Here is a 12978-nt window from a genome sequence, read left to right on the forward strand (position 1 = left end):
TACACTGTACCGAAGCTGTTAGCGAAGTTCAATTACTGGTGCAATATGTTAATAAAATTAGTAAGTACGCCACTGAAGGTAGGTACCTAAGTTCTCCCTACATGTGGGTGAATCACTGATTTAGAGCATCAATAGTCATTAGTGTAAACACGTGCGCTTTTGTACGGTTCATTTGAATTATTTTTTATAAGTCATTAAAATTTTTATCTTAAAATTAGAAAAAATGAGTGTAAAACAAAAAAGACTTTCGTATAATGTGAGTTATAAATTAAATGTGATAAATTATGCAAAACAATATGGAAACAGCAGCAGAAAGACATTTTGGTCCACCACCAACAGAAAAAAAGGTTTGTGAGTGGAGAAAACAAGAGGAACAATTAAAACTGCTATGTAAACACAAGAAAACATTCCGTTTGCACCTAGAAAAATGGTCAGAATTAGAAGTACAAATGAAAAATTGGGTAACAAATCATTGAAACATGGGAATATCTGTTTCTACGAAAATGATAATTTTTGAAGCGAAACGATGGGCAACTGTTAATGGACTTTTTAGATTTTACCGGATCACCATCTTGGTGCGTACAAAAACCACTCTAGCTCATAAAATGCCAGCCGACTATGGAGCTAAAATTATAGAATTCCATAGATTTGTCATATCAGTGAGAAGGAAATTTAACTTTGAGGTTAATCAAATTGCAAACATGGATGAAGTACCTCTAACTTTTGATGTTCCTTCAAATCGGACAGTAGATTCAAAAGGCACCAAATCAATAGTGTTCAAAACAACAGGTCATGAAAAAACTCACTACACTGTAGTTTTAGCTTGTTGCACAGACAGAACAACCCCCCCCCCCTCATGTTAATCTTCAAGAGAAAAACGTTACTGAGAGATGAAATTCCTCGTGGCATTATTATCCACGTGCAAGATAAAGGCTGGATGGACGAAACAGGAATGAAATTATGGATACAAAAGTTATGGGCAAAACGTCCAGGTGCGTTGTTTAAAAAGCCTGTGATGTTAGTGTGGGATCAATTCAGAGTGCATAAAACAGAATCAACAAAGAAGCTTCTAAAAGAAATGAATACAGAATTAGCTGTCATTCCTGGAGGCCTTACAAGTCCATTACAACCTTTGGATGGATCTATTAATAAACCATTCAAAAATTTTATGCGGGGGAGAGTGGAACAAATGGATGGCAAAGTCAAATCATGATGTTACAGCAACCGAATGGCTGAAACGGCCAACAATTTCAGAAGTATGTACCTGGGCAAAAAATTCATGGGAAGCTGTGAAAGAAGAGATGATTATAAAGTAAAGTCTCATTTAAGAAATGCAGGATAAGTAATGCGATGGATGGTACCGAAGATGACGCAATTTTTGAAGGGAGTAACAACAGTAGTTCAGAAGAAAGTAATACGAACTGTGACATTAACGAGACGAGTGATAGTACCGAGAGTGAAGATGAACTGAATATTGCTAATACAAATGATTGTAACAATAAATAAAAATTAAGTAAGAATTTGTAAATATCTTTATATAATAAAATATTTTTTTCTAAAAATCGTCTCATAAATTTGGGGTGCATCTTATCTTCCGAAAAATACAGTAATTTGCTTCATATTCATAATTCTCTTTAGTAGAATTGAGTACATGGCGAATAATGTCAAACAAGTCAGTCGAATTTTTTATTTATATCTGACAACATTTTTAGTTCCATAATACTAGATGATAAAATCATCTAGTATTATGGATTTTTTCTTAGAATTCATTAAATTTAGCAACATAAGATTAATAAAGTAATATATATATATAAATGTATTGTATTCCAAGAAATAACTTTCATAGTTGTCATTATTTTTATTAAAGTATTTATAGTTAACAGTATCATTCCGTTAGTTTTTTTTTTATTTTTTTTTTAAGATAGAAATTTTATTTTTCAGCATAAAGCACGTGTTGCCTTATCATCATGTTCCTGGGATCTTGAAAAAGCGACAGAAACATTATTCAGCTAGAGGTTAAAAATATATTAGTTACTTTCTTCATTAAACCTTGGTTTCTGTAGTAACAAACAGAGAGGAAAGAATTGGGGAGGGGAAAGTAAGGGTCAAAAAAGATTTTTATAGTAATTGTGCTAGCTAGCCAAGTATAAAGAAGACTACTTGTGTGGATTGAGTATTTAAAATACACTACAGAAGTGGTTAAATACCAGTTTGTTTTTCTGCATTACCAACAGGCTGAAGTTGCCCTTTGATCTAGAAGCATAAACTAGGTCAGTTTATCTATTTCATTATAATCCATCCATCATAAGGAGTCATCTTAAACTAGACTAGCTTTAAACACTCAGTTGTTAAAATTTTCTGAACTGTCATTGTTGGTATCATGTTTCTCCTCACCAAATTTTCTCACCCATATTACATTCTTAGGAGAGTGATATATGTTAGATATTGGTCATTGTTAACAAACTCGTGTTAACTAAAAGGACAGCTAAAGTTGGTGATGGTAAGCTAGCAGTTGATAATTTTGGCTGCATGCATTACATTAAACTGAAAAGCTTAAAACTTGTTGAATTAATAAGAAGCATAATATATTTCATTGCATAGGAAGTGAAACATGCTATGCAATGAAACATACTTGGTTATTGATATCTAATGTTAAAATTCTAGGCTGTAAGATTGAGTCATGGTTAACATTTTTAAATTGTATACAGAATTTTAAATTCTGTTTTGACAACTATTTTATGAGAGCAAAATTATTTAAGCAATTATTCTTAATACTGTATTTTCCAGGGCATGTTTTTTTTTTAATGGCAGTTTTTTTAAAGTTAATTTTATACAAGTTTGTTACATAAGAAAAAAAGCTTTCTTTTTTTTTTGTCCTAAGTCAGATTTTGTTTATAATGAAACTATGCTGCTATACGATCAGCATAGACAAATAGATAATTGTATAAATAACTTTTAAGAAATACAATTAAAAAAATTATTAAAATATTGCATAAAAGGCTAACTGATGGAATTGTCTTTATATTTATCTGCAAATTAACAACATTACAGATTTCTACAGTGTACATATACTTAAAGAAATTGTTTTGCGCACTTTCACTGTTGCTTACACCTACACACTTTTATTGTATTTCTTACTTGAATTGACAATTATGTATTTACTAATTTAAAAAAAGAAAATTATAATGATATCATGATATCAATTATTGCTTTATAGCCGAATATCAAATCACGTTCACCTTTGAAACTTAAGTTTTGAAAGTAACTGAAAGTCTACAAGTACAACTTTCAGCATGAGAATCACCTTTGTATTTCACTCCATAAAAGATGGAACTCTGCTCAGGATACCATATAACTGCCTTTATTAGATTTTGATTAGGATTTCAAAACTGGCCACGTTCATCTTGAGTAGTGTGGTATCAGATCCAGGGCAACTTTCATTACAGAGGTTATGTTCTCTAAACCTCTTGGTTACTTTTGAAACAGTTTAAGTTTTTAAGTCTAACATTGATTTGTCTTGGCTATAAAACAATAATGGATATTATTATTATTTTTTTTTTTTTTGTAGTTTTTGATGCCAAAGCAAGCCTTCCTTTTAGCTCTTTTTTTCTATAGTATTCAGTAGCAAAATATTTTGTTGCACTGTTTAGAGGATTCATGAGAAATATAGCAGTACTGCTTTTGAATTTTTTTTTATTTTTTTTAACCATAAATAATTTGAGCAGAATTAGGGGAAAAATTCGTTATAAAAATAAGGAAAGAGGGAAGCTATGTCCACAAAAGCATTTTGAGTATTAAATAGCTGTCATAGTTAACTGTTCTCATCCCACTATTCTCTTCTGCATTTTTTAAATCTGTTTCATCTCTCCAGTATGTAAGAAAGGAAAAAATTAATATTAGTTGTAACTACATTAGGTCACATTTGTAAATATTTCAGTTATTATTTATTGTAATTTATATTTGTTTTCATCAGATTTTGTTAGATATATTCTTTGCATTTTGAAATACCAATAAGTTTTTTTAAAATTTTATTTATTATCCTTTTTTAATATTTAAAAAAAAAAAACTGTAAACAGGTATTTTACAAGTACCATTGTAAGTGACATTTAAGGCATTTTGAAAATTTTGGACATACTGTAATGAAGATGACTTTCCAAAAGTTTTGGATTTACTTAAGGATATATTTGAAATTCTCCTAAAGACATTTCTTAACATAATTAAGAATATATGTGTTGACTTTCAGACCTTTGCATTTTCTCATAATTTATGTATATGTTGTAAATTGACTTTTTAACTTGTAATTCTGATGGCTGAATGATTGTCTTCCGAGTAACCGGCTAACCCAACCAAACTATAATTGGTGAATTTCAAAAACATATTTATTTGAAAATAATGCCAGGTTATGAAGACCCTTTGAGCACAGTTATTGCCAGGGTTATAAGTTGGCAGTATTGAAATGCATAGTAGATATCAGATATTTCCTGTTTTTTTGAATGGTTTTGATATATTTGTATTGAGCAACATAAAAAGTATATTTTCTGCACAGTACATTTCCTGAAATAAAACATTTAAAAGATTTTATTAACCTTTATTTTGTTTTATATGTCTCACTAAATGTTTTATTGAAATATCCTTTCTTTTAGTGTTCATTTAAGTAAAATTTCAGTAAAATGAATTTTACTGAAATAGTTTATATTTACAGATATATCAAATAACGCAAATTTGTTTTATTTAATATGTGTGCGTGCGTGCGTGTGTGTGAGAGAGAGAGAGAGAGATTTTAAAGGTAATAAATTGAGTTAGCAAAAAGACCAGGTAGTAAAATAATCAAATTGTACAGATAAATAAGAGCAACTCTGCTTATATGTGTATACACAAATTAGAATTGAAGAGTTACTTGGATAGTTTATTATTTTATGAACATGTTACATTGAAACAGTACTAAATAACAAACAATGTTATCAGTGATGGAATAGTGAGAATGATCAGTGACAAATGTGTTTATTGTAATGAGATTGTGATGACTGAAACAGCATTACTTGATGTTTACTCATCGTGGTAGAGCTTACAAAGAAATATTCTCTGCTTATATAATTAGTTATGTTTGATTTCCCAAGATTTCTTAAACAATAATTTATTTTTTTATTTTATTTTATTTTTCTTCAGTTACTAAATCACATTTAAATACACTTTGAATTAGCATTCCATGAAATATTAATTACTTGTAGCATTCCAAAATATAGCCAATTATAAAATCACACACACACACATATATGTTTTTTTTTTTTAATTTTATTTTTTATTAAAGTTGGATTTTCATTAGTGTCCTCTTCATTACTTGTAGGTATTTACCATGAAATGATGTTGATATTTTTCTACATGAATTATGCAAGGTGCAAAAATTATTCCAGAATATATTGTGCTATAAAGTAGATGTTATTGTACATAATTTGAGTTACTGTTCTGTTTGAATTATTGGCAGTGGACAGCACATATCTATTGAGATTTATCAATCCTAACTAAATAGTTATGTACAGTCTATTACTTGAATTGAGTGTGCAATGGTGAACTTGCAAGTAATATTTGTTATGATTTAAGAAATCACCATATGCACTCAGTCCTTGACTTGCAATGTATATTTGTGAGTGATTTACAACCACGTTTGCTTATGACAGCCATCCCATTAAAACACATTCACCAAATGCTATCTCTACTGCAACCCATGGACAGGGGTATTATTGCTGTCTTCATTTGTTTAAGAAATACTTTTGCCCAGGCTGTTATTGCTAGTAAAAGTGAGGAGTGAGTGAGAAAAATGAGTCTTACAAGAGACTGTGACATAATAGCACTGCTAGCTAAGGAGTTGGAGTTGAAGAAGAACGAAGATGTAGAACAGTTAACGGAAACTGTGAAGATCTCTCAAATGAAGACCTTATAAATGTAGAAGTTGCAGCAGAAGAACAAGAAGCCAACCCCCCCCCCCCCCAAAAAAAAAAGTTTACAATGAAAAAAGTGAACAAATTGGCAGAAGCACTGCTGTTAAAAAAAGAAATTTGATTGTTTGAGGAAATGTACCCAACATGGAGAGATTTAGAAAAGTAGTCACAATGATGCAAGCTGCAGTTGCTTGCTACAGAGAAATTTGTGCAAAAATGAAAAGCAAACTGTGCAGACTAAGTTGGATGTAATGTACTTGTTTTTTTTTTTAAAAAAAGTCCACTCCTGCTGTCACCTCACTCTGAAGATATGAGCCTAAACCTTTTATAAGTTATACATAATGGTAAACCATAATCAGAGTGCATTGTTGCAATTCCTCAACTTGAAGAATTTGTTGTTGATGACCTAGCCTCTCCTATCTTCTCTAACGAATCATTCAGTTAATAATGCAGCAAATTTTGAAGAATTGCTCTTGCTCCCTGTGTTTCCAGCTAATTATTTTACTGGTAAATGCAGAGATGCACTATAAACTATGCTTTGTTATTTACTACAGTACCGTATACAGTAATTTTATGTTATAATTTGCAAATTATATTATTTCACTATAAACAAAGAGTAAAATTAATTAAAAATATAACAAAATCAAACATATACATTTATCATTCAGGCATGTCACTTATTAGCATATCATTATAGTTCGTGTAATGATTTCCGATTGCAACCCTTTTTGACTTTGACAGGATCATCAAACTAAACTCCCATTGTACATTTTGAAAAATTATGGAGACAACTACCATGTTATAGAGTACAACTTTAGTTTAATATAAACCAAAATCAACACACGACTTTTCGACCTTCATATCAAGGTCATCCTCTGGAGCATATACAATATATACAGAGAAACAAGCTGCACCACAATCTACATGGTTTGCTAAAGTTACTGACCAACCGTTACTACAATTATTGGCCTGACCTCTGGTGGAAAAAAAAAAAACCTTCACTACATCAAAGTTAGTCTTATTATTATTATTAGGTTACAAAACTAAGATGTTCAATGTACAATACGTGTTTTTGTGTCCCTAAATTTATAAATATGAATGCTGATCACCGTGTAACCCTAAAAGAAAAAAACAGCAACAACTAAGAGTTGGGCTGGAGAGCAACAAGTTTATATATATTTATATATATATATTAGCTCCCGGCTCCTACACTGCCCAACCCCCCCGAGTTCCGGGTTGGTAAGCTGGTAAGATTCATGTCACAAAAAATGTGACATAAAAACGTTTCAAATTTCGGCTTATCTTTTTATATATATATATATATATATTTAGGGATTATACATAAATTTCAATTTTAATGTGATTATACATAAATTTCAACCAATTGGTATGAAATGGTTTCCTAAAGTATGCTAGATACTAAGTGGGCTGAATATGTGTCATCCAAATTCTTGGAATTTTTATGCCACCATTATTGTTGAGATTAAGGTGGTTAATCAGAATTTCACAGGCTTCTTTAAATTTTAAGAAGCCTGTGAAACCCCATTTCGGGTCTTTAAAATTCAAGTCATCAGAATTCAAGGAGAACCGGCCTACCAGTCCAGAACTCAGGGATTGGGCACCATGGGGGGGGGGGTGCAGAACCCCCTTTCAGGTCTTTAAAATTCGAGTCATCAGAATTCAAGGAGAACCGACCTACCAGTCTGGAACTCGGGGGGTGGGGATGTTGAACTCCCATTTCGAGTCTTCAAAATTTGAGTCATCAGAATTCAAGGCAAACCAGCCTACCAGTCCGGAACATGAGGAGTTGGGCGCCATAGATGCCGGGGGGCATAGCCCTCCCCCTTAGTATATATATATATATATAAACTTGTTGCTCTCCAACCCAACTCTTAGTTTTGTAACCTAATAATAATAATAATACGACTAGCTTTGATATAGTGAAGGGTTTTTTTTTTTCCCACCAGAGGTCAAGCCAATAATTGTAGTAATGGTTGGTCAGTAACTTTAGCAAACCATGTAGCTTGTTTCTCTGTATATATTGTGTATACTCCAGAGGATGACCTTGATATGAAGGTCGAAATATCGAGTGCTGATTTTGGTTTATATTAAACTAAAGTTGTACTCTATAACACGGTAGTTGTCTCCATAATTTTTCAAAATGTATTCTGATCACTGTGTATAAGATAAACTGGTATTGATGTTTTCTGGTCTTCTTGTTTTCTGAATGCAGGATTCTTTTTAATCAGTAACTAATGAAGAAAATTTTACAACAAAGTAAATATAACATATATAGTAGATTGTCTTTACAATTTACTGTATACTTTACTTCGCAGATTTATTCTCCATGCATTCTTTTGTAATCTTATTAAGCCTCATTCTTGGGAAGGTGATGTATGATTTCATGGCCTTAATGCCCTATCTCCACAGATTTTACATTATATAGTTTTTGTGATATAGAATTTTAAAGCTAATTGATCTCCTATCATATATAGGTTATTATCAGTTTTAAAATATTTTATAATATTGTCATCCAAAAATTTGGATGCTGGAAAAAATGCCTAAACATTTCTAGAAGTTTAATATAGTATATTTAATTTTGCAGATAGATTAGGTTTCTTATGACAGGTTATGTTGATCTTTAAATTGTAAGAGAAATAGAGCAGAGTATCTTTATTGAACATGCACAAAATTGTCTTTCCCCAACCACGCACGTACAAAAAAAAAAAATCCCTATATGGTCTTGAATAATTAGTACTTACAATCATGATTGAATTTAATTCTGAAGAATAAGGTGAACATTAGCTGCCAACTTATAAGTTATGCACAAGTTTTACATCTTAGTTTTGTTATGCATTATATAGTATCTAGTAGTATACCAAAGGACTTATGATAACATCAAAAAGATAATTAAATACTGTTTTAAATCTATAAGAAATCATAAGTTTATGCAATCAGTTTTATTATTATTAATTTAGATGATCTATAAATATTTACTTAATTATTGTATTTTAGTGATTGTCACTTACTCAGTTTAGAAGAAAATGATTTGTTAAACATATAAATTTTAAAAAATGTTGTTTACATGATTTTGACCAAAAAAAAAAAAAAGGCGATGTCATCTTTTTGAAATTTGGTGTCCTTTTCTTATTTTTGGTTTTCTACAAAATAAAATTGAAAGTGAAAAAAAGTTACACTGTGTGCACAGCTTCAGAGCACTTGATTTCTGTTGTTTTTTTAGCAAGTGCATATATATATATATATATATATATATATATATATATAAAATTGAAATTTATATGAAATAATTTAAAATTTTATGTTTTTTGCACCTGTTTATGATATGCCATATTTCAAATAGCGTATCGTTAAAATGAATTTTGAATTAGAGTATGGCAAAAAAAAAGAAAGAAAAAAAGAAAACCTTCTGTGTAGTATTTCAGTTATTAGAAGTATTATTATACTTATAATAACAGTATAAGGTGAAAGAATTTTAAAATTGTTTTAATGGTAGTTCCATCCATGAAAGGAAACCTATGGTACATTGCATTTTTAATTTATGCCACTTCATGCCTTCAGATTAGCACAGTCACACTATTTATGGTCTCATAATTCTCATTGTTGATTACATGATACGTCATCATAAATAAGAGAGACTTGTAGCTAGATATTACAAATTTTTGAGGAGACTTAATTAGGGATTTCTAAGTCCTAGAAGAGCTTGCCTTATGGAAAACTTGCTTCATTTGTGAAATGGCAATGCACTTTTACTATTTGGTTTGAATTGCACACTTTTATCCTTTTAAAGTAGGTCTATATGCAAATCTTGTACTTCGTAGGTATGTGACAAAGAATGAAATTAATTCATGTTTATACTGTGTGTGTGAATAAATTACAGGTATCCATTTATCACACACAATATCAGACAGTGGTGATGTCTGAGACAAGTATGGCAAAATACACATGTGATACTGCATACTGTTCTTATAGCTATGGTAATGCAACATACCTTTGAGTGGTACAGTTATGATAATTTGCCAATTAAACATTTCATTCATTGACAATATAATTTACTCATATGAAAAATGCACCTTTCTTTTGGGTATAATGTATCATTCTTAAATGGTTAAGTTGATTCTTGTAGATAAACTTATACGTTGGTCATACATGACTTTAAATTTTTCAGGAAATAACAACGTATACTTAAATATTAATTAAAAAACTTTAATCAATACCTTCCAATATTTTGGCAATGTTACATTGCCATCTTCTGAGAACATAAAACTATGATATGTGCATGCAGGCACTAACAATGAGCTAATGAAGCTGAAGAAGGCAACTGACATTGGTCCTAGAGTCCTAAAGGTGTCCCCTAACTGCCTAAATTGGGTGGTCTTGGCTGTTGGGCTGATGTTCTTAGGATGCAAGCTTCCCAAATTTGTTGAGGTTTGGAAAGTTTTTTAGAGCTGAGGCTGATTCAGGCACAAACTTCGTTTGCTCACACTTGGATAAAGGATTAAACTAAATTTATTATAATAAATTTAGTTTAATCCTTTATCCAAGTATACATATGAAAAATCTTTCATATTTATATTTGCTGCGGTGTGGTAAGTGGCTTTCTTCCAGCATATTTTGTGGTGTGGGTATCTAGTGCATGGTTCACAAGTCCTGAGGGCTGTATTGGTGAAACTGAATGTAATCTTTGTGTTCGGATATGCTGATATTAACTGTCTTGTTTGTTTGGCCGTAGTAGGACAGTTTACAACTGCAAGGGACCTGGTATACTCTAGGTAGGTCTAGGAGAAGTGGATGAAGGATGCTAATTTCTTATATGGTTTGTAACAAGATTACACTAAATCTATCACCATTCCAGATATAAGGAATGGTGATAGATTTAGTGTAATCTCTGTTATGAGGGGTTAACTAGTTTTAATATTTTCTGGATTTCTTTGTAGCCAATTGTTAAGAAGGTGTTAAGGATATGGTTAAGTTCAACAGTAAGGACATTGTTATCTGAACAGATTAATTTTGCCCTATTATATAGGGTTTTTATAATCCCATATTGTTGTGAAGGGGGGGGGGGGAGTGATTGTTGGTGAATATATCCAGTGGTGAGCTAAAAGGGGCTCGCACGAGCCCTTTGTTAAATTTTTCTCAAACTTGCGAGCCCCTTGTTCTTCTTGTTTAATAATCTGGTAGAACTAGAAAATACCACTGTGGAATGTATACATGCTACTATAATTGCTACTTTAAATTCATATGGATTTTCTGATAACTATATAAAAAATCATTTCATTGCATTTTGTTCTGATGGAGCTAGTGTAATGTTAGGAAACAAATCAGGTGTTGCAATCAAACTTCTACAAAAATTTCCTAACATTGCGATTTGGCATTGCGCTCATCGTTTACACTTAGCATTAGACAATTCAATAAAAAAACATTAAAGAAATAAATCATTTTGAAATATTTATGGATAAATTATATGCTTTTCATCATCAATCACCAAAAAAACAAAGAGAATTAAATACGCTTGCAAAAGGCCTTGATATCGAAATTTTAAAGATCGGCTGTGTGTTTAGACCACGATGGGCAGCTTGCAGTTTACGAACGGCTCTTGCTTTGTGGAGAAATTACCCAGCTTTATGCAAGCATTTTGCATCGAACGATAAATATAAGGACTTTTTAAACCGACTTCTCAATTTAGAATTTTTAAAAGATCTAGCATTAATGATTGATATCCTGCAGGAATTATCATATCTGTCAGAAGCTCTACAAAGTCGCAATATAAGTATTATAAGTTAGGCCTTTTTTTTATTATTATTATTATTATAGCTCACCACTGAATATATCTACCTGTACAGGTCAGTTTTACTTAAACAAAGAAAGCCAAGGATCCATCAGGCTGGCATGTAATCAGAGTGTCTAGGAAAGGGAGACTGTTGTTGTTTTCCTTTTCCAAGGTAAACTGGATTCTGGGTGTTGGTTGTTTAAGTGTGTTAAGAAGTTGTGGAGTATATCTAAGCCATGTGGCCAAATAGAGATGTGCTTTGCATTATGGGAGATACTAAGACAAGGAGTGATGAGAGCTTGGTCCACCTTTGCTATGCGTTGCCAACAGATGTACCACCTTTCCTCAGTCCTGAAGATATTTTCAGGTGCAAACTTTGTTTGCTTACACTTGGATCAAACCAAGTGTAAGCAAACAAAGTTTGTGCCTGAAGCATCTTCAGGACTGAGGTAACTCGTGGTAAAGGTGGACCAAACTCTCATCACTACTTGTCTTAGTATCTCCCATAATGCAATGCACATCTCCTTGTGGGCATGTATGATGCTATGCATTAAGGGAAGGGCCATACCCAGACATGGTGATAATAAGGTGGAAGCAACGGAGAAGTTATATTTACCTATACGAGTTGCCAAAAGGTGTCTCACCTTATTATTAAATTACTCTGGATTTAGAGAAAGATGTTGGAAGTTTTTTCCCTTTGGGGTTGAGCCAACACTGAGAGTTCTTCTCAGTGGCAGGGTGAGCCTGTTACTAAGGGAACAACGCTGAGTTTTTGGAGTTTGACCTGTACTTGAACATTCAATAAAGGTCAAAACCAGTCTGGGTAGTGGCCCTTCCCTTAATGCATAGCATTATACATATCCGCAAGGAGATGAGATGCTAAGACAAGTAGTGATGAGAGAGCGTGGTCCACCTTTACCATGAGTTGTCTCAGTCCTGAAGATACTTCATGCACAAACTTTGTTTGCTTACACTTAGATAAAGGATTAAAACTAAATTTATTATTATCTGTGTAGTCAGTTTGGTTGAGAACGACAGTGCCATTTCCCTTATTCTGTTCTGATGATTATTATTTTGCTGTTGTTCTTCATTTCTTGTAGAGCTTTTAATTCTTCTTTAGGTAGGCTAGTTTTTGGTTGTTTAGCTTTGGCAAGAACCCCAGCTACATCCAGTCTGATATTGTTAGCAATATGGATGGGAAGGTTGCAGGTACCACGTTCTACCCTGTATCATTATTTCTTTAGAAGGTATTTT

The 12978-nt window shown here is 32.0% G+C and overlaps 1 protein-coding gene across 1 annotated transcript in view; it reads left to right on the plus strand.

Moving 5' to 3' along the window:
* Ubc4 (ubiquitin conjugating enzyme 4) overlaps positions 1-4581 on the plus strand; it is a 141544-nt gene extending 136963 nt beyond the window's left edge. The window contains exon 6 of the mRNA XM_090395034.1: positions 1942-4581. Coding sequence (XP_090251160.1) covers positions 1942-2013 — 72 coding nt within the window. The 3' untranslated portion in view covers positions 2014-4581. The remainder of the gene's footprint in view (positions 1-1941) is intronic.
* The last annotated feature ends 8397 nt before the right edge of the window (positions 4582-12978 follow it).

Source organism: Typopeltis vanoorti, chromosome 6 (assembly GCF_054136105.1).
Source record: "Typopeltis vanoorti isolate ZY-2024b chromosome 6, IOZ_Tvanoo_1.0, whole genome shotgun sequence".
Taxonomy (NCBI): domain Eukaryota; kingdom Metazoa; phylum Arthropoda; class Arachnida; order Uropygi; family Thelyphonidae; genus Typopeltis; species Typopeltis vanoorti.